This window comes from Gymnodraco acuticeps, unplaced genomic scaffold (genome assembly GCF_902827175.1).
Source record: "Gymnodraco acuticeps unplaced genomic scaffold, fGymAcu1.1, whole genome shotgun sequence".
In the NCBI taxonomy this organism is placed as follows: Eukaryota; Metazoa; Chordata; class Actinopteri; order Perciformes; family Bathydraconidae; genus Gymnodraco; species Gymnodraco acuticeps.
The window spans coordinates 442,064-465,432 of NW_022991436.1; the positions used below are offsets into that span (position 1 = coordinate 442,064).

Genomic DNA, 23,369 nt, shown 5'->3' on the forward strand with positions numbered 1-23,369 from the left:
GGCTTTCTGCCTCGACCATTGCAGCACCCACCACCTGCTGCCCAGACCTCGCTGCTTTCCGTAGCGAGCTGTCCTCAGTGCCAGTGGGCTGAGGCGGTGTACTCAAACCACCCGACCGTCTTTAAACATGGAGAGCCTCTCGTTAAGCATGCTTTGTAGGTGTCTACTTTATGATGTATTATGATCATTTCTACACCAAATCAATTTGGGATTGATTTGTTTACTGCACCATGTTGTCTTTCCTTTATTTGTCACTTTATTAAAACGCAGTATACAATCATTTTGGGTAACACTTTGGATAAAAAAACAGCATGGGTATACTGAGGGGTTATTGATTACATAGAAATCGATGGCAAAGTTAACATGGAGTTTCAATCAAGATCCATTTATTTGCACAACCAAAACCCGTATAGTTTAAAAGGAACAATTCAAGTAATAATATCCACCACCAAAAGTTATATAAGATGATAAGGTATTTTTACAATTGTAACTTTTTAACGCGGCTGTCCACAAAGTATCAATTTTAAGTCAAGGGTTGGACTTTTTAAAACAAGAACATTCAGACACCAAGGATGTAAAGATCTCCTGCGTTGAGTTTGTAACTGGCTGTAGACTCTTCTTTGGTGATGCATTCATCAGTTAATAAGGGATTAAAAACCCAATCAGTTTCTGTGAGGATGGAGATACAAAGCAATTGTTACTACACTGGTCAATTAATTTACTACATGTACTGGAATTTCAGTTTCAAGGTATTTAATAATCAGAACAAAATTATATAACACTGATCCCAGGGTAGGAACAAAATAATTCTGGTTTTCATTCACTAGCTCTATGCTTAAGCGTCAATAAATATATACTGTAAGACATAACATGGGCATGCAATATCATATGAAATTCGATCATCCTGTGTGGATCAAATCAAATTGCAGGATGGTTATTTTACTGTCCCAGTGTTCAAGTTTTGTTTAGATGAGTGTCAGCATAGTACATTTGAAGCGTAAGTGTACTAAGAAACAATGAAGGTCCTGAAACAGAAAAGCTGAAATGTTCAGTCTCCAGCACCATGGTGGTTTAATCTGAGAACATCAATCACTGTTGTCTCTGATTAAAAGGTAGCTTACCTTCAGTACTGCCATGTTTTCATTTTTAAGTTAAAGCATGCAGCTCTGTATCAGGAGTAGGAGTTTCAGGGTAAAGATTCTTCTTTGGTGGAGAAGATTGCAGATCGGATGCAGGAGTGCATAACGTTTTCAGTCTCTATGGAAAGAAAAACAATTGCCAGATAATTGCCTACAAAGCATAAACTACAACATAACAGTACCCCACTGAAATCCACCAAGTTAGCTTCTGTAATGATTCTAATTTCGTTCAGTCCATTCACATATAACATACTGTATATATCGACAGAGTATCGAAGTAGACCTAAATGAAATAAACCTAAGAATAGAACACATCACCCCAGTTCTTAGATCTCTGCACTGGCTACCAATAACTTACATAATCGATTTTAAAAATTGTATTACTAACTTATAAAGCACTAATTGGTTTGGGACCCTAATATAAATCGGACATGCTGCTCTGTTACGAGCCACCCAGAGCTCTCAGATCTTTGGGGACGGGCTTACTCATTGTTCCCTGGATCAGAACCAAACATGCCGAAGCTGCATGCATTTAGTATATAAAGCTATATAAATAAACTAACCTTAACCTTACCTGTTTCAGTGTTCCCGGGGTTACAGCCATACAATAGATAATCCACAGAGGAGTCAGGAGAACTGAAGATAAAGCAAGAACCATCCCAATGGCAAAGCCCCACCAGGGGTACTCGTAGGTGTTGTTGTATTTCAGCGGGGTGAACTTGACCAGAGAGAATATCAGTGTTCCCTATGACAAAACAAGTGGAATAAAAAGAAAATCAGAGGAGCAGCTTACATTTTCATCAATGGATATATAAATATATTTTTCTTATTGTCATTCTGATATTTTTCCGGTGAATGTCTTAAAGGTCCCATGACATGGCCATTTCTACTGATCATAATTCCATTGTTGAGGTCTACTAGAATAGATTTACATTGTTCATACAGCATCTCTGTATAGTATGTGTATTCACTCTCTGTCCTAAACGGCTTGTTGGAGCTCCTGCCCCCCCCTTCCTATGAGCCTACTGTGCTCCGATTGGTCAGCTCGTCCATTCTGTTCTGATGAGTCCACCACCGTTACAGCGGAACATCAGTGTTATGTGTTACAATGGCGTTTGTTAGCAACCAGAAATAGACACCAGTAATGACAAACAGATGAGAATGCTGCGTGGGGTCATGGGTGCCGTGTTGGTGGGACGTTGTGGGGCTCGCTGCTGCGCCCTTTGAGGCTCGAGGAGCGGACAGTGTGAGCTGGATTACTGGTGTAGTTTCCTGGTTGCTGCGTGGGGTCTGCGAGACAGCGAGACACCGCGGAACTCAGCCTGAGCACACACACACACTCACAGCCTGCGGAAATCCGCGGAGCTGCGTTACGTCACTATGACCGTTACGTCACTATACTTAGGAAGAAAAAAATGGAAAAAGACAAATCTCCAACGAGGCGTTCTGGGGCAGCATAGACAGGTCTTCTCTGTGTTAGAGTTGTACTCGCTACAGGGTGTACTTTGAGGGTTTGTGACTTTGCAGACCGTTTACATGCATAAAAAGCTTCATAACACAGAAGGGGACGGGTAATAACCGGAAAAGCATGACATGGGACCTTTGAAAAATAGATAGACCAATACTCAATAAATGTACTTACAACACAGAGACATGGTGTAATGAACTTCCAACAATATTTCATAAGCGATGAGGGGTAGTAGCCAATCATTTCCTTTATATTGTCATAATAACGATCAGCACCTTGTAGTCAGGGAGTCATTCAAGAATATGATCAAACACTGGGATTCATCTACATTACGATATAAAAGGGCAAGGTCTGATGCCTGGCCACGTGCTCATAAGGAAAAGGGGGCAGAATTTCAGCACTACTAGAGTCCATTACATTCCTGAGAACAGTCTCAAGTCTTTCTTCTTTTGGTCCAAGAGGAATGAAAGCTAAGTTAATGTAAAACTATGCCATTATGAATAACAGTGATAAAATATTACAAATCATGTTAACAAAACATTGTATTGATATTTGCTCATTTTACTCATTTATCAATTTGTTTTTCATCTGCACTGCATAAGTAACCAGAGGGCTAACCAGAGGGCACTGCTAAAGCCATTAAAACATTTGAACAACTGCCTGGAGGGCAGAACATTTCCCGCCTATCTGTGAGGCCAGTCTAACATTACTTAACATATATACTGTATGTCTGTTGGACTCCTAATTTTCCTTGCTTAAAATGATCTTGTTGCTTACCATATATCCATCCCACACAGACACACTCCAAAATGGCAAAAATCATGAATGGTATTCCACTGCAAGCATAGTAATCAAACAGCAGAAATACATAAAGTCCTCCCTACAGCACATGACAGAGAAGACAGAAACAGGAACACAAAAGAGATTGTTTTGTTAAATGCACAACATATTTGGCACGGAAAGAGAGACTTAATGGTGTTGTCTTTTACTCTTAATGTCATAGGTTAAAAAAGTAGACTCTCACCTCAGTCACCATAAACAGGCCAATAACAAAGGAAACACCACAGATGATCAGCAGAAGTAGTTTACGTCGATGACCAATGAGAAAGAAGGATGGAAACATGTCTGATATGGCTGTCACCAGGCCTTCCAGACACACAAACTGTGGGTAAAAGATAAATGTAACCTTTACATTTGTTACACTGATTATAACAATTAAGTTTCTAGCCATTCTCAGGTCTTAAAGGTCTCCTATTATGCTATTTTTAGGCATATATTATGGGTCTCAGATATATAAAAACATATTAAAAACATGTCTATGATGTGTTTTGCTCAAAATACCAAACAGATCATGCATTTTAGACATCCCTCATAACCCTCTTTTTCAGCCCTGTTAGAGAAGTGCTGATTATGGGTCAGTAGCTGCTGGTTGTTGTGCATTTTGCATGATAGGAAACCTTTAAGACTTTTGGAAATGTTTTAGTCTTCATGAATATTACCTTCAACCAAGTGCATATTCTGTCCAAGCATTTACTGTAACTTAAGCCTGATTGCTTATATCTTTTATGTATTTGGATACTTAATATCTAGATATCACAAGACACAACCATTGAAAATATCTTATGGAATATTTGCACATGAAAAGCAATACAAATCAATCAAAAGTAAAAGGAAATAGAGATATACTGATGTTGTCTTTTCATGCAGGGATTTGATTATAATTAAAGTATCAGGGGGGCTTATAACCAAATGTTATACATGTATTATGTACAGTATATGTTAAATACAGCTGAATGTGAAAACTTTACCTCACTGTCCAATCCAAGAAGGATAATCATGATGAAGAAGAAGGCAGCCCAGAGTTGAGGCAAAGGCATCATGGATAAAGCCAGAGGGTAAGCAATGAATGCCAGGCCAGGACCTGCAAGTAGATAGCCAAATGTCTTAGGAATTAGTACACATTTCTATATATAGCACCTGATTTTAAGGTTGGAATTAGACCAGAACCTGCTTAGTTTGTGTCCAGTGATGATGAGTTATTCAAACTAAATCTTTTATTTCTGGCCCCATGTACACAAGCTGGTATTCAGTAGGTTGCAATATGCAATCTAACCACGAGATGACACTATCCTACACACTGGTCATAAAAAAGGTGATAATATTTCTGTGTTGTGTTTACAGCAAGTTTCTGCTGCCGCCAATGGGTCAAAATATCAGGTGCTGCAGGATTTGATTGATTAATTGATTTTATCTTGGATTATGTTTAGGAAATAAGGAATACATTTAGAGAGTAGAGGGTCCTCATAAGTACTTTACAGGAAGAATGATGTTCTTGTGAATTATAATTGAAAGAACCCTGCAGCACACATTGATGTGAGGTCCCACATGATATATGGGGACCAAAATGTAAGTGTTTCTTCTCACATGTTATTGTGAGAATTGAATTTGTTAAGTTGTGAATTATATATTTTTTCTCTTCATCTTAAAAAAACAAAACAATTTATTCATCACTTAATATTTTTCATAGGAACACAACAAAGCTAATATACACCACAATGTTTTCCAAAAACCATCCCATACCTGATTCAGCTACTGTTGAGATGTCAACACCTAATTCATGCGACATGAAGCCAAGAACAGGGAAGACTGCAAAGCCAGCAACAAAGCTTGTTAAACTGTTCAGTGCGCACAAGGCGAAAGTGTCTCTGGAAATTAAAAAGGACGATTATCTATTTTATCCTGCATGACACAAACCGTTAAATGCATATAATGTACAAACATAGGATACAATGTTATCCTTACTTGTAGCAGTTGTTATTGTATTTGTTGTAGCTTCCCATCGCTTGCAAACTGCCTACGCAAATGCAATAGGAGAATAATATCTGGCTCCCAGCATCCATCCACACCTTAAATCAGTTAAATGTGCAATGCTTTTAAATATTGATACATATGATGTTTATACTTGTATAATATACAACTATACTTTGTTATACTGTGTACTTGGTTCAGGCATCTATAATTCTACCTTTATGTCCCTCTCTTAAGCCACATGTCCACTTCCATGCAAGTCACGCCCATCTACTTCCGGTCCATGGGACCTTATTTCGGAAAAATAATGTTTTGAAGTCAATGGAGAGAGAAAACTTGTCTTTCGATCCCGTTTAAATTGTGCCACGAATTACACATATGATGTTTGTCAATCTTAAAAAACAATTTCCATGTCAAAAAAGTCACAGTTTGTCGTAAAACTGTTGAAATATAAGACTATGAAAAATACGCAACTAGAAAGACTACAAATCCCAGAGTCGCGTAAGTGATGTCACAATTGTTTTCCTCCACTAAGAGATAGCTAAGATCAGGGCCATATAGATATAATCTATCTATATGGAGCTGGCTAAGATAAGATAACTTTAACAAGATGCATGTGTGCGTAGTACCAGGTTGTTATCATACCAGCAATGGGTCTTGCTCGTTCTTTCGCTTCCCGTCTGATGAAAGGACCAGGAGTGGCTGGATCAAGTTAGCTACCTAGCTAGTAGCTAGCACGTTAGTTAGCATTACAGCCTTGTCATTTTATTATTATTATTAGCCTTAATATGAAGTAACATTAAGTAACCCACAATGTTAAACAGTAAGAGTAGTAGTCATATTTCGTGAACCCTTTGAAGAGTACTGTCACCGGTGTGATCATTCTATAATAGGCTACACAATTTAAGCCCGGGGGAGAAATGCTAACGCTAGCATCGGCGATCGCCGATCTTTTCTACTTCATGCTATCTGCACAAATGGTTGACATTAAACATTAAAAAAGACCAGGCAGTTCAGAGAGAATCAAATGAAGGCAGGCAGCTTTGCATGACATTCTTCTGGACGCGTTTCATTGTGGTGATAGTGAGGGTAGTCAATCGTTTTGTTGACAAGACAGTAGTGACGGCCATCTTGGTGACGTGTGTTGTTCTGCGAGACCAGAGATGTAGTTCATTGAGCGTTTCACACAAACAAATGTGTTACTTCACAGTTTTACGACACATTTATTTTTTTGACTTGCAAAATTATCTTTTAAATTGACAAACATCATATTTGTAATTCGTGGCACAATTCAAACGGGATCGAAAGATAATCTTTCTCTCTCCATTGACTTCAATACATAATATTTTCGAAATAAGGTCCCATGGAGGTCCACCGAAAGGGGAGGGACTTCGCCACTCTATTCCTGTTAATGTGTGATTGCTCAATTCCCCGCCTCTGGGCCCTGCGGCAAATACCCTGTTCCCTTTCGTTTTCAGCCAAGCCTTTATAACAGACAAAAACACTTCTGGTCATTAATGTATGGGTACAGCACGTAATGGTGAATACTAAGACGTCAAAGATAAAAGCATCAGCAATATTCAAAAATATTTTCTTTAACATATTTGGAGCCATCAAAGACGGAAAAACAGGATTGATCCGAGTCCTGCAGTCAATAGATACATTTTTTGTCTGGGCAAGGAAAACATATTTTTCCCGTTGCAGATGTGACCAGATGAAGGCGTTTTAAATAGTCTCTGTGTCTTTAAAATCTAAGATACATATTCCTAAATTCCTAAAAACATGATTTAAAACTTAAAATGTTTGTCATGATCCAATGGGAAAACAGCATATTTCAGAAGATCTCTGTTTTGACAACACAAGGACAGTCATTCGTTGAATACAGCATTCCAGGGTTTGGGAATCTTAGGGCAGGTACATCGGCATAATCAGTATCAAATATAATTAAAAAAAACATATTTATACATAGTGTGCCAACGGGGGAAAACTAGTATAAAGAAAACATAATTGGTACCAAAAACAACCCCTGAGGTACACCAAACTTAACAAAAGAACCATAAAATACATTGTTTTTCCCAGAAACAACGAACCTCCTATTAAAAAGCTGTGTCAAATGCTGCGCTAATGTCCAGAATTACAATGACTTGGCCATGTGATTACACAGATTGGTTGAAAAATAAAAACAATTCATGGCTGCTCTGCCCACACCTTTGTACAGTGTCTTTAAGGGACCAAACGTTTGTTGAGCTCTGGAGGGCTTTGACGTGAATTCAACTTTGCAAAGTGAATTTAAAATAAATGGCACAACTTAGTACAAAAACGGCTTGCACACTTGTATGATGACCTTCCTTTTGAACTGATCACCTACTAGTATGATTAACCAATATTTAGTTTTGGTCTAAGTTAAAGTCCATACATTTTAGTATTGCAAGTGTTAGCCAAGTAGTGTTCTGTGCAGTGTGTCACGTACACATCACTCATTAGTCACACATAAACCTCACCTGAGGATCAGTCAGACGAGTCAGATCAGGATAAAGGTAATATCGAATTCCAGTTACAGCTCCTGGCAATGTCAGCCCACGGATCAGCATCACAATCAACATCACAACTGGAAAAGTGGCTGTGACGTACACAACCTGAAAGAGGAGCACCAATACATACTGTTATTAATCGTGGTCAATAAGCCCATTAATTTTTAGGTTTTAATTATAATTTTAGGTTTAAATTACCCATTTAATAATAAGCGTATACATCTCACCTTTCCTGTCGCCTTGACTCCTTTCCAGATACAGAAGTAACAGATGATCCAGCTTAGCAGAAGGCATCCAGCCAGGTCCCAGCGGATACTGCCCATCTCTTCAATTCCTCCAGACAAACCCAAGACTCTCCTCCTGAGTGCAAGAAGAAAGTTATGTCAAGAGACATTTTAGTGACTCTAAAAACTGTTTTGCTAATGTGAGTACTTACTGCCAGAATTCTTTCACTGATGATGTTGCATTTTCATTGATGTGGCGATAAACTGAATCATTCTGTCCACAATCAATGCAGTTATCTTGAAGCGAAAGAGTAAAATGAAATAAGTTGACATTTTCAGAATTTGTAACCATGTTGATATTAAGGGTTCTCCATACAAATTGAGCATGCCTATTGTAAGTGCAGCCTTTACATGTTCATAATTTAACTGTAATGTGTATTTTCTAAGTGTACTAATTATTATTGTTGTAATGTTTCATGCGTGCAATATTTCGTCTTTTATTTTGAAGTCCAAGCTCACGTCTCGTTATGCTGTTCTCGCGTGAGTTAGAGAGCGAGAACATGAGAAGCACCCTCAGAGTAAGATGCACGGATACTTAAAGCTCCGTTAGTTTTGTATTCTTATACATATAAGTTGTGAAGAGAACTGAAGAATACTTCCCTCTGTTTACAGAGCATGCAGCCCAACGAGGTATGTTGTTGTGTTTGTATTACTTTTATGTTTATTATCTCACATGCTGTGCATTTTATTGTGTGTCTAACACAAAACTATGTTTGTCATTTATACTGTTTGTTTGTATAGTTTTCACGGTGGATTCGAGAAAGCCACTTGTGTCTGCCTGTGCTTCGAGGGAATTATACCTATGATTAAGTGATTGCCTCCATATGGCCACTTACAGTAATTCTGTACCTACATAAGGCCTTTGCACTAACATCAGTGTGATGTTTACCTGTGTTCCAGGTGTTGTTGCAGCTGGCCCAGGGGAGAACGGTGTGGAAGGAGGAGAAGAGGTAGAGGAAGGCCCAAGCCAGGATGACAATGTAATACACCACACTGTATAACAATGTAACTTGACTGCCATAGCCTAAACCTTTGAAAAAAATAGAGCTGCCATTTTAACATTTGATACACAAAAGTAATGTAACAATATACACATATTTCAAATACTTTGGCACTCTATGGAATATGTAGTTATGTTAGTAGTACCTCCAAATATGGGACATATTTTCCTCCAACATGTGATCCCACCCTGAGCCGTTAACTGGCCCAGAGATACCTCTAGAAAGAAGATGGGGATTCCACACGTGGACAGGAACACCACATAGGGGATCAGGAAAGCCCCTGAAAAGACAAATTGAGAAAAGTAATGGATTCTAGTCAGAAAAATACTATGGACACAAAATGTTACTAATTTAATACCAGTTTTCTAGTATTTTCTTATCTTACATTCTTATACAATACAATACAATACAATACAATAGTTTTAACTGTTCTTACCGCCTCCATTTTTGAAGCACAGATATGGAAATCTCCAAACATTGCCCAGACCAATAATATGTCCGGAAACAGATAAAATGTACTCCCTCTTGTTGGCCCACTGGCCTCTCTTTTCTCTGTTGGAGGTAGCAGGATTTTGATTGTTTTCATCTTTCATCAGATTCATCTCTGGATAACTTGCTGGCTCCATCAGGACAGATCTGTGGTGAGAAATTATTCGGTTTTCAGCTGTTGCATTTAATACTTAACTGTGTCTGCGTATGTTAACAGTGCATTACGTATAGAGTGCATTACAAGAAAACTGGGGAGTTCCATTTGATCTTAGAACGGCAACCTCAATTGGAATTTTTAAAAGTAAATTAAAGACCCATCTTTTTAATTTGGCTTATCATTTTTAGTAGTATCACTGTACATGTTTTATTGTTTTAATGTTTTTACATATTTTAATTATGTTCCTCATTTGTTATTGTCATTATTTGTGTCATACTCAGTAAAGCACTTTGGGCTGTGTCAAGCATGAAAGGTGCTATATAAATAAAGTTTATTATTATTATTTAAAAAAAATTGTTTATTTATGTCCAACGACTTCCAAGCACTAAAAAAATCTAAAACTCTACCATAGTGCAAATGTCCTTTTTATCTGCTGCGCAAAAGTTTGGTGACCTGCAGGTCGAATCCTAAAACTGTTGATGTCCAAATATTTCAACCAATGTAGTCCGATGTTAACAAGCACATTCTTTTTATATACCAATATTTTTGAAATACTAACTCTCTCTGTGCGCACAGACAATTTCACATGATGTATATAAATATGATAGTGTGCTCAGTAGAGTGCAGATGTATAGCTTTTTTAATCTAAATAAGTGAAGGGCTGACCAATGTTTTCACATGATGGGTTCCTTCAAGTTGGAATACATAAATATTATAAGCATTACCAAGTTTGGTCCCAGCTTTCTCACGTAATCCCAGCACAGATTATTTTGCCATGAATTGCATGGCAGTAGAAAAGGCAAAGAAAGTCTAGGAACTGGTACAAGATACATGCATTGCACCTAACAATCATCACTACCTCAGTTTAGCGGTACATTTAATTGATGACAAATAGCAACTTCACTCATTTGCTTTAGGTGTGGTGAAAACGGAGGAAAGGCATTTTTGCTGAAGCGTGAGCCGCACAGTTCCACAAGAGTGGGACATAGCGGACAAGGTCACCACTGTAGGAACAGATAGTGCTCGTAATATGACATACAAGCATATGCCCTGTGTAGCACAGATTATACAGATGGGATTTAGATCTTTCTGTGACAATGTTTTAGCTAAGGGTCTGGAAATTGTCAGACTTCATGCCAATTCAGAAAACAAAAAAAACTGAAAAACTAAGCTTGAATGTCATAATAAAAGTAAAAAAAATGATTTGTTTAAACGGTTTGTTATGCTTTTATTTATTGCAACACCACACATGTGTTACCCCCAAAATACATGTTTACCAGTTTTTGGGTTATTTGAGATTAATCATGATAATTCACAAGTTACCACTAATTGTGGTGTCAAGGGTTACTGTGAAACTTTATTTTGTAGAATGTGCAAATTCCACAGCTAGTGCTGCCCACCCCACACATTTCTTCCTCAGCGCATTCTTGTAACCTCTTGGCTTTTTCATGCCTTTTTAAAATGCTCCACATGATAAAAAAAAGGTGTTATTTGGCGTCAATGATATTTCCACATTATGAAAAGGAAAAAAAACCTGTTAGTTTACTCAGCCAATTATGTGTTCACATTAGGCTGCAGATGACTGTTAACGTGTCCCCAACCAAAACTCTCAGTCGTTAGGTTGAGTTTGCTGTTAGCTCTCCTCCAATCAACATAAAACCCTCTCACAAAACATTCCCTAAATTGACCATTTTTTTCATACGTAAGAGGATTTCTCAGAATTCTGACTTTCATCTCAGAACAATAAGAAATCACTTAGTTATTTTCCTCTACATGTGGACCTAAACCTCTTATATGTATAATGGGTGTAAAACATCACAAACACACTAAACTGCTTCTTGTTGCAACAGAGATCTTTTTCTGCACAGTTTGAGGAAAAAGAAGACAATTAACGACGTCCAGATTTTTCCCACGTATAAAACATTAATGTAGCCTTAAAGTTATAAAGCATTGCTTCCCGACAAATCGACTTAAAATCCAGCACACAAAAACTGTAAAACTAGTTCAGCAGCAGATTTGTTAACTTAAAATGAAACGTTTGTCAGAATACTCACAACACCAAATCAATGAAAGCAAATATCCACCAGTTCTGGACCAGAAAGCCTTCAGTTTTGTTTGCACATGATTTCCGAAAATGTTTTGAGCCTAGGTTGAGAGGAGGAATGACATTATGTGGGGGTTGTGCTCAGTTTGACATTCAACCGACTGGTATATCTACATTGTTATAATTAACAATCAGCAAGGCAAGGCAATTTCATGTATATAGCACCTTTCAACACAAGGCAATTCAAAGTGATTTACAAAAATTACGAAAACACATTATAAAATGGCATTAAAAAGCAAAGATAATAAAATAAACATAAAACATGAATAACACAGGTATAAACTACACAAATACAAGTTACAGTGCAGTGTAAGACACATATAGTTCAAATAAAAGCAGCAACAAAAAAAAAAAGTATTCAGCCTTGATTTAAAAGTAGTCAGAGTTGCAGTGGACCTGCAGGTTTCTGGCAGTTTGTTCCAGATATTTGGAGCATAATAACTGAATGCTGCTTTTCCATGTTTAGTTCTGACTCTGGGGACAGAAAGCTGACCAGTCCCTGAAGACCTGAGAGATCTGGATGGTTCATAATTTAGCAGTAGGTCAGAAATGTATTTCGGCCATAAACCATTCAATGCTTTATAAACCACCAGCAGTATTTTGAAATCTATTCTTTGACACACAGGAAGCCAGTGTAATGACTTCAGAACAGGAGTGATGTGATCCACTTTCTTAGTGTTAGTGAGGACTCGTGCAGCAGCGTTCTGAATAAGCTGCAGCTTTCTAATAGACTTTTAGTGAGACCTGTAAAGACACCATTACAGGTTTTACTAAAAGAGACTCAGTTTCAGAACAGTAGTTGTGTATTGTTTTCGCAACTTACTTTTCCTGTTTTGGTCGCACAGGACATGACATATATGCATCTGTAACACCTACTGGGAACCCCTTATTCCTGTTGTAAATCAAACTGACATTGTGGCTGACGCTAACTTTCGTTGATTTTTGTTTTCTCAAAATGTGTTTTTGTATCCATACTGAGCCAAAATGTTGTTTGGGCGCTTGAGTTGAGTAGTACTCACATACACCTTTCCAGCTTCATTCATATCTGCATTCTAAAGGTTTTTATTGTTGATTCCTTATCAGTCAGATTTCATAATATTTTGTTTCTCTCCGTTGTCAGTTTTATCTATTTTCATTGATACAAATGGATACCCAAAAATCCCTTGAGAAGAACCCTGGCTTTAATGTGTCGACAAAAAAAGTAAGTTTGAACCTGTGATCCAATGAAAAGACTTCTGTTTTGGAATTGGAATGAATGCAAATAGAGTGGTGCAGTGACGAGTCCTAAAACCCGGAAGTGAGTTAGCATTTTACCACTACCGGTTCCCTCGTCTCAGAGTCAATGGGATTTCTCCATAGGATTTTGGAAAATAGCTCGAAATAAGGTCTGTGTTTGACACAGATTTAAGAGATAGATCACGTTTTGTTCTACGACATTAAATACATCAGCACTGACGCCACTGTTGATTTTTGAAGAGTTTACGTGTCTGAAAAACGATGGTTGTTAACAAGTGGCTGAATAGGACTACAGAAGTTGTCGAGGACGTTGTACGTCATTACGCCAAACACGTAAAACACTCCCGCTAAGTTTGTTTGCCCTGTTCTGCTTGAAAGCAAGTACCTGCGCTCTTGCAAACTGTTAAAACAAACGTTTTAACTTGTACAATTTTGAATCTGTATTTTTGAATATCGAACTTAAGTTGGCGTGACGTTGAAGTCGTGCGACCCTGCTGTGAACGGCTGTAGTTCGTTTATAGCATAACTTTAGCATGTTGCTTCTGGTGATTAGATTTATGATTCGAAAATGATAAAAGTAGGGAAGACATGTGGATATTATCCGGCTGAACAAAACATGCATTTATCAAACAGGTTCGTTTTCCACAGACCTTATTTCGAGCTATTTTCCAAAATCCTATGGAGAAATCCCATTGCTTTTATGTCGAGGGAACCCATGCGCAGCTTACTTCCGGGTAAATACGTCATCCCTGCGCCACTCTATTAGCAAACATCTACAGATGTTGCGCTTCATTTCAGACGCCTACCCGTGCGGGTCCGTGATCGGCACGGGGTGGGCCCCTGCTGAAAAGGAAAACCCCCCGCAGGACTTGAAACGCCCCCTTGATAAATACATTTAATTATAATGAAACCAGCTGCAATGGATCATGGATCCACCAGGGGGAGCCGTGATTAAAAAGCTGCCACTGGAACTCATGTGAAATAAACAGCTGATCTACAGGTATCTGAGCGGATATTTGTTAAGATCCATATGTCACGGATAGGATCATATTCTGTGCTAAATAAGAGACATGTAATCATTTACTAAACATCACCATATTTTTATTTAACAAAATAATGTTTAATTCACGTTGGCGTAAGTACAAAACCATCGCTATGTTTTTTCATCAGGAAATGCAGCCCGGCTCAAACAAACGATTTTCAATCATCATCCTCACGATCATTTAATTTATCATATGTTCGCGAGTTGAAATGAATGCACTAAATGTAATCCACATGAGTTTACAACAACAAAATAATCGCTTTGTTTTTATATCACATCCGACCGGAGGAAAATGCAGCACGGGTCTCACTACCGATCATCCTAATCCCACGGGCAAACAATAATATGTACAGTGTTAATAGTTTACTGTATTATTAGTGTCTAATATTACTGGGGATTTCGGAATGGTACTGGATTTAGATTTATTGTATCGGCTTCATATCGCAATATATTCCCGAAGTCTGAAATGCAAAAATTTCCCACATTAGGGCAATTCACCCTACATTTAATCATTCAAACAAAATCATATTTCGTTTCTTTTTAACAACATAAATGTGGTTTAATCCACATAATTTACTGTGTTAATTGTTTACTGTAGTATTGTGCACATTACTTTTCGCTGCTTGTTGCACCCCTGGTTAGAAGCCATGCATTTCGTTGTCTCAGTACCTGCAATATGTGCAAAAACAATAAAGTTGAATCTAATCTTGAGCAGGAACAAATGTATTTAGGCTACTTAGTACATATCTGACATAAACGATTAAACACATTTGTCCATTTTTAAACCGAGTCAAGCCGAGTCCGGAGGTGGCGGCACATTAAAGTGTGCACTTGATTGTTTAACTTGAAGGTGCCTGATGACATTTAATCATTCAAACAAAATCATATTTCGTTTATTTTTAACGAAATAAATGTGGTTTAATCCACATAATTTAGGCCTACTGTGTTAATTGTTTACTGTAGTATTGTTTAACTTGAAGGTGCCTGATGTGAACATTTCCAGAAGAACTAGCTTGAATGGCCTTTGTATGTATACAGTAGGCCTACAGTATAGCCCAATCATGTACACACCTTCCTTTTTCCCGTCCAAAGTTTGAATTGGATAAAGGTAATGGTTATCGATGGTGCTTTTATACAGGGACGGCTCTAGAACAAATCGAATGGGGGGGCAATCATTTACAAAGGGGGGGCACACACTGCCGTCAACAACCAACACACAAACACCAACGCAACTTCAAAAAACATGCTGTAAAGTATATTGTTTTTCACACACATTGCAGGGGTGTAGTGCTATTGTATAGCGCACAAGGCACGACCACCAAAACAGAAACATATGGACATAGACCACCATACAAAAAGTGTGCAAATGTATTTAGTATCCTATCCATGTGAACATGTTTTAGGTGGGGGTGGACCTAACGTCCTCTAGGATGGTCTGGGGGCATGCTCCCCCGGGAAGATTATTTAAAAAATATTGAAGTTAAAAGCATCAATCTGGTGCACTTTGAGAGCAAAATGAAGAGATCTATGGATAGTCTACATCTCTCAGCATCCATATGAAACAGAACTATACACAGATTTACTTTTTCTTTATGGATATTTTACTAATCACTCCCCTTTTAAACTGTATTCTTGTGTTACTGTCCTATAGTATTTCATACCCGTTTTTTATTTATTCTCTTATTCTTTAATAACTATAATGATCATATAAAGGTGTTCCTCGCAAATACTTGTTTACATAAATGGTGACCAAACCGTTTGAGACCCACTGAGATAACCTACACTAAAGTTAACTATCGAAACACTGAGAGAGTCCTTACCTCACTGAGCTGAGGTTATACGATCCTCTCAGTCTGACAGGAGAGGACTCTCCTCCACCTTGGTGTAGAAACAGCTCTTTATATCCGTTAGCATAGCTAGCTAACCAGATCATGCTAACATTAACATTCCACGTTATCACTTGCGCACTCACAAAATGCGCTCGTGCCACACACACACACACAGAGCTGAGCTTGAATGAAACACAGAGACCCAGAAGTAGGCTACTTGTACTGTACTGTATATCATATTATTTTCGATGGCTTTACTGTATAATCAGTGTAACAGATGAACAGATCGCCACCGGGCTTTCATCTAAACACACAGCCACATAATGATAACAAAACAAAGGTCGGGGGTCATTGGTCAAGCAACACACCAATCAGAGAGCAGCAGTGAGCACAGCTCAGGCTGTGTTTTAAATGTTGTATTCTTTATTTCTGACGTATTTCACACAAAAAACCTTTAGTGGAAACGCTTTCACTTATATGTTTTTTTTAAACGGCAAAGTGGCAAGGCTTGCCCACCCTGTGTTGGGGGGGCACAGTGACTCATTTGGGGGGGGGGTATGGCCCGCGAATGACCCCCCATGACGCCGACCCTGCTTTTATAGCCTATTGTATAATAACTGTGTGATTTATATTGCTTTTGAAATGCATGGCCACCCATTTACACTGCTCTTCCCGTCAAGAATATGAATAGAATTTACCCCCTAATCCCACCAGGAGCGTCTGCGCTGCGTTGCGCTGCGGTGTTTTTTGCGATCGCGGCCACTCTAGTCAATGGGTGCTATTCCACCAGACCCGCTGCGCCGCGGCTCGAAGCGTCCCAGAAGCTCCTCGCCGCAGGGAATTTCTAAAATATAGGATGAATCCTATTTTTGACGCGGCGCAGCGCGGCGCAGGCAGGAAGTGGAACGTTCATTCAACAACTGCGAGGCTGCACCATGGATGTATAATAAGAACTGGATACAGCGTGGGAGGCGGGGCCTCATTCTTTCCTATGAGAGCTGCTCATTAGCGCATGATGATAAAATGGCCCACCTTTTGAGAGAGTGAAACGTCACAGATTACCCAGCATGCCTGAGAAGTACCCGTATGTGCGCTCATAGAGCATGCGCAACTTTAACCAAAATGCTCGTTCACATCAAGCACGTCAATTTGCGTACACGTAACAGCACCGCGCGTTCATGACAGCATGGTAATGGATTGTTGTTATCATGGATTTGATATGAACGAGGCGGCAGTTAGCAGCTAGCGGCTAGCTAGTAATGATGCTAATGTACACATCAATCGTTATGTACTTATATTACGCTGTAACAGGATCTAGTGATATCCAACAGAGCTTCATTTAGCATGAAATAATTATTGCACTGTATATATATATATTTATATAGGCCTACAGTACAATAAGCTTCTTAGTGCAATACGAAGCTACAGGGACGTTAATAATGTCGGTAATATTAACTTTATTTAATACAACATTTACGGTACAAGATTTAATCATACAGCCCATGTAGTATGATAATGAATTACAGCAAACATGTGCAATATATCCATTATTACAGCTCCGTGGGATGGCAGTAAGACGATATGGATCCGTTCTTATTGTGAAAAGATGGGTAAAGATAAACACAACTCACATTGGTTCCTCATACAGCATCTCTGTAAACTACGTGTATTCACTGAATTTCACTCTCTGCCTTTAACGGCTCGTTGTAGCTCCAATAGCTTCAGCCCCCACCCTCCCTGTGAGCACAGTGTGCTCTGATTGGTCGGGACACGTAACATGAACGTGCCGGGCGGCGCGGTCCCGTGGGCTAGATGCGCGTTCATAATGCAGAGGGAAATAACTCAGAATAACGTTATTAGCACATTATTACAACTTGAGGAACGAATGTTTTTAATAAGGGCTATACAAGTGTTCATACTGGGTAGTTTATTTAGTTTAAAAAAAATTATCCAACGAGTTACAGACCACTCTTTCCCCATGTAAGTCAATGGGAAAAAGTGTTTCCGGGCCTGGCAACCAAACGGAAGTGTAGTACCACCGTTTGGCCAGCACGAATATTTTCATCTGAGTCCGGCGCACTTCCTGGGGGCTTGGGCTGCACACACGACGCTCCGCTTCCGCAACGTTTTGAAACGCGCCTGGTGGGTTATGACGCAGGAGGAGGTCGCAGCGCAGCGCAGCGCAGCGCAGCGCAGACGCTTCCGGTGGGATCAGGGGGTTAGTTAGATCACTTTACATTTCTGCAAATTAATTTTTAATCACACACGTCTCCCCGTCCCGAAAATGATAAATAAAATACAAAGAGGAAACAATTTTCAAGTTCAGTTTTCAACGTTTTATTTAAAATAACTGACATAACAGACTGTAGGAGCCAATTAACTGTGGGTATAAAGGTAGGAACCTATGTGTGTTGGGGAGAGGTTCCGCCGGAAGGCCCATACAGTTTTTGACCACACACGGAGAGCACACACGGAGAACACGCACACAAACACAGGATTAAAAACAAAGCAAAAGGTATTGTGTAAACCATAAATATCGTGTGGTGAATGAAACAAAGAAACCAGTAAAAAAGGGAAATAAATGGATAAACGGCATTCTGCAGCACTCATCCAGATAACATGTGACTGTTAACTCGTTTTGCAAAGATAGCAGCAGAAATGCCATTGCTGCATGTGCAGGGATATTAGACTTTAAAATGCTGATGGGTCATTAATGTTGGTGTCGGCAAACAATATTATGAATCCTCTATTCAAACCACATAATATTCAGTGTCCATCGACATGAAAATAACAAAAAAGTTCATGCTGGACTCAAACCCGAGTTCCAACAGCAAAAGTCACTCCAGCCCTGCGCGTTATGAGTGCGCCACGGATCAACACGACATATCGAACCACCACACTATAATATTTTAGATTAACCTTGTTAAAAAGTTCCAGAAAAATGCAACCCGACCATCATTTATAATGTGAGCGAATGTATGTACACTTTAAGCCATATAATATACATGTTGTGGAAATATTTTCCAAGGCCCATAACTTTGACCCAGTGTATCAGTTCAAACTGTCCTGACTGAGCACAGGCACCTGTAACCTTGGCTGCTGTGCTCTCAGTGTTTTGTCTCCCTGTTCCTGCCTGTTGGCGTCAGCTGATAGAGGTGTTATCATTCTATCTTGTTATGCAGCATGTTGATGATGCTCTCTGAACTAGCTAAATACATGGGTCTGGGGTAGAGTTTTTCAGAATTGACGTGGCAACTCTACCGTGAAGTCAGAACCTCTGACTCTTGGACTTGTGATGTGAATCCTCCGGCCGTTAACTCCAAATAAACCATCATGTGTTTGACATCAAAGCTACTGCTCTTCCCGTGTCTCCTTCCTGAGTCGGTGACTCCCACTGCATAGCTACACAGAAGTTTCCTCTACAATACATATCATAATATAGTAGGGGTGCACCGAATGGGAAATTCTTGGCCGAAACCGATACCGAAAATAGGAAACAGTTGGCCGAAAACCGAATGCCGAAAGTCCGAAAATGATTAATAGAAATATATATATATATAATGTATACATTTTTTACCAATGTTGTTCAGCTACCTGATTATGGAAATAGACATGATTATGGCAAAACTTAAATAATAATCACTATTATGGGTCCATAAAACATTTATTCAGCACTTTTGAATGCATACAGTACATTTATATATGTCATGTATTATTGCTAAAAAACATTATATCGCAGTCTTAGTGTCGCCAACTCGTTTCTAATATGCAAAGACAACAAATGCGTCTATGATGTATTTTCGATCAGGCGAGATCTCTCTCCCCCGTCTGTGTGCGAGGGGGCGGGGCAGTTTACACACACGCAGCTGCTACATGCAGCGGAGCACACTGCGGAGATGGCGGAGAGAACGCGCTCCGAGGTGTGGTTAAACTGTACCCGTCTCGATGTGGAGAATACTTGTTACCATAAGTGCAATAAGAGTTTAGCATGTAAGCACGAGCAATTTGTCTAAACATTTAGCAAAAGTGCACCGCATGCAGACGGAGGAATGTACCGGGTTCGACCGTCTTTCTAGCAGCTCTAGCCCCATCCACGAGTAACGTTTCCACGTCAGGTGTTATGTATGCTAGCAGCAACACACGGAGTTAACTACATTATACAAACATGGGTTAATGATTAGAGGTAACTGAGTTATTTAGTTTGTTAAAATGTCAGCTATTCTGTTTACAGTCTGTCATCAGATTATTTAATACGATTTGTTAAAGGCTCAGGGCAATCTCGATGACAAAGGTCAATGTCCCCCCCCCCCCCCTGTGAGCCAGCCGCGAGCATGGTCGCCGCGTCTTTATTACGTCATCACAACAACACGTTAGGTTACCAACGTAAGCCTGTTCTGACATTCGGTGATATTTTTTCGGAAAAAATAGGCCCTTTCCGAAAGCCGAAAGGGCCTTTTTAACCATTTTCGGCCGATAATTTTCGGTGGCCGAATATTCGGTGCATCCCTATAATATAGTATACTGACTGAGGTCTGTATCAAGCCTCATTAAGACCCACCGAGATCAGATATCCTAGTTTATCAGCCTGCGAGCCCATATTATGTTGTGATAAGTGTTAGTTTTACATATAAGTGTGTTAAGGTTAATCTAAAATATTATAGTGTGGTGGTTCGATACGTCGTGTTGATCTGTAGCGCACTCATAACGCACAGGGCTGGAGTGACTTTTGCTGTTGGAACTCGGGTTTGAGTCCAGCATGAACTTTTTTGTTATTTTCATGTCGATGGACACTGAATATTATGTGGTTTGAATAGAGGATTCCTAATATTGTTTGCCGAGACCAACATTAATGACCCATCAGCATTTTAAAGTCTAATATCCCTGCACATGTGTAACCAATGTATAACTTCACTTGTTTATATTTCAGTAAAATCATTGTCCATACTTTATTTGTAAAACTTGTCACTGTCACTTTATTTTTTAGATGCTTTTATTTTGAAAAGTACGTTTTATTTTGGTACTCAAGGCACCGGCACATTTCTGCAGACTCGCGCTACTTTCCTCAGTTAGCTTCAGGCCCCACTGAGGAGAAGTAAGTGGAACGAGTGGTGTCATAAATGTTGTATTTTATATGTTAATAGATTGTTTAATGTTACACTTCACACAAGCCAAACCTATTTGCAGTTAATATCTATATTTTGCCGTGTGTGACTGTAGTTTATATAATGTGCAGCGCTTCAAACAGTGTTTGGGAGCTTTCTAAAGTTTAGCTATATGCTAACCTAACATGTGCGTGTTTTCTTCCACTGAAGGTGTGAAGTTAGAAAGCTGATGAAGCCATTTCCTGCTTTAATTATTATATTCTGTTTTGCACAGGTATGTGGGTATTCTTTTTGTATTTTGTAACTGTAAATTGTATTGTTTGTTATGTAAGTGTAAATTAATGGTTATATTTGTGTATATTGGTTTACAAGGAAAAACTGGTTTGCCACCATGGATAGATGTATATCTGTTAATTGTATTATTTAGAACTCTGTATACTTTCCTGAGTTAGCTTCAGGCCCCACTGAGGAGAAGTGTGAAGTTAGAAAGCTGATGAAGCCATTTCCTGCTTTAATTATTATATTCTGTTTTGCACAGAGAATAAATCCTGGTTGGCAAGAAAGAAGTCGTTCTCATTTACACAACATAACACAACGCAGAGATCACATGTGGCGTCAAACCAGACCGGTTACACATGCAGCAATGACATTTCTGCTGCTATCTTTGCAAAACGAGTTAACAGTCACATGTTATCTGGATGAGTGCTGCAGAATGCCGTTTTTATAAGGGATGTAGATGTGTGTGTCTTTCATATTAAACATGATCGCTGGTAGATAGCCACAGAAGTCGTTAGACAGTTTAATCTGGGCGGATCCCATTTTCCCATGGGCGAATCACAGTTTACCTGAGAGGAACAGTTTAACACAGCTGAAGACTTCTCCACGCTGCTTTCAAACTCTGAGTAAACAACGTACGCTTCACTGAGAGGCTGTCTGAAGGTGTACACATGTCTCAGATGGACTTGGTATCACATTAGGAACGATATTCAGTGATAAATCGGGAAACAATAGCTGGTTTTAAGGATTTATTCGAGCGATCACAGCTTAACACAGCTGAAGACTTCTCCACGCTGCTTTCAAACTGTGAGTAAAGAACATGTGCTTCACTTGGAGGCTGTCTGAAGGTGTACACAGGTCTCAGATGGACTTGGTATCACATTAAGAACGATATTCAGAAATAAGTCTGGCAACAATAGCTGTGATTTATTGGAGCTCGCAATGTTTTGAACAGACATCCCCGATCAACTCGTTTTTCTTTTTGTAGTCCTCGCTGTTCGCGTCCGGATATTGCCATCGTAAGCACAACCTCACACACTGGTACTGAATGTGCATCAAAGTGTTCCTATCCAGCCAAATATACCAAAAGATTTATGTAAACGACAGAAGAAGCGATCGAAATGTGTATTTCAGTTGAGGCCACGCCTCCACATCTGTCAACCAGTTGATCGGGGAACCAGTCAATCCGGAACACCGGGAAGCTTTTCGCCGCTTGGCACGGAACTACGTTCATCTAAGGAGGTAGGCCTATGTGTAGCGCGCTACAACCGGTTTAAATGGCCATAGGAATTAAGTTGTGTGCACACATAAGGGGCGTAATTCCAATGCATTGGTTGTGAAAGGGATGAACAATAAGCGCTTGTATTGTACTGATTGATTTGTGACAATCCGTTTGACTTTAAGACATTCAAATATGGAGCAGCGCGCTGCGGACATACCAGCAGCTGACAGAGCGTCAGATTACGCGCTGCCAGCAGCTGGCAAACTGGATAGCGTGGCCAGCTGTAGTGATGCGGAAAGCACTAAGCGGGTAGTTAAACTCTCTGCCAAAGCACTTGCGGAAAAACTTGAGAGGTTGCAAAATGGCAGAAAGGCTAAGCTAAATAAAGCTAGCAAATTAAGAACAAATATAAAAGATTTGATGTTAAGTGGTGAACATGCTAAGGTTCAAAATGCTCTTGATGGTTATATTGAATTGTGTGTTGAAGCCAGGTCTATGCATGACACTTTAATGGGTTTATTGCCACATGATGAAAGGGAAAGACATGAAACATGGTTTAAAGCCAAAATGATGTTCAATGATGAATTTATTGTCCAAATCAAGGTGTGGGTTTGTCAAACTGAAGGTACTGGTGATAATAATGATGAAATCAATCCTGATGACAGTGTTTCTAATGTTGGT

The 23,369-nt window shown here is 39.3% G+C and overlaps 1 protein-coding gene and 2 long non-coding RNA genes across 5 annotated transcripts; 2 read left to right on the plus strand and 1 right to left on the minus strand.

Annotated features, from left to right (window-relative positions):
* Positions 1-219: 219 nt before the first annotated feature.
* LOC117532758 (sodium- and chloride-dependent GABA transporter 2-like) lies at positions 220-12,046 on the minus strand. 3 transcript variants are annotated; one of them, XM_034196245.1, is made up of 16 exons: positions 11,932-12,046; positions 9,668-9,867; positions 9,377-9,511; positions 9,120-9,260; positions 8,383-8,467; positions 8,174-8,306; positions 7,917-8,051; positions 5,410-5,513; positions 5,188-5,312; positions 4,416-4,528; positions 3,632-3,769; positions 3,385-3,487; positions 2,782-2,882; positions 1,714-1,884; positions 1,122-1,257; positions 220-669 (listed from the first exon to the last, which is right to left on the minus strand). In XM_034196245.1, exons 2-15 carry the CDS (start codon positions 9,855-9,857, stop codon positions 1,147-1,149), a joined length of 1,785 nt encoding a protein of 594 aa, XP_034052136.1. In that variant the 5' UTR covers positions 9,858-9,867; positions 11,932-12,046; the 3' UTR covers positions 220-669; positions 1,122-1,146. The 3 variants fall into 3 exon arrangements, 2 of the variants coding, with proteins under 2 accessions (XP_034052136.1, XP_034052137.1); XR_004566915.1 differs by lacking the exon at positions 2,782-2,882; XM_034196246.1 differs by lacking the exons at positions 2,782-2,882; positions 3,385-3,487.
* LOC117532772 lies at positions 8,582-10,988 on the plus strand. The gene is made up of 3 exons (XR_004566919.1): positions 8,582-8,860; positions 9,131-9,210; positions 9,828-10,988. It is a non-coding gene; the product is annotated as an uncharacterized LOC117532772 (long non-coding RNA).
* A 9,098-nt stretch (positions 12,047-21,144) lies between the features above and the next one.
* On the plus strand, positions 21,145-21,756 carry LOC117532771. Its single transcript, XR_004566918.1, has 2 exons — positions 21,145-21,180; positions 21,401-21,756. It is a non-coding gene; the product is annotated as an uncharacterized LOC117532771 (long non-coding RNA).
* The last annotated feature ends 1,613 nt before the right edge of the window (positions 21,757-23,369 follow it).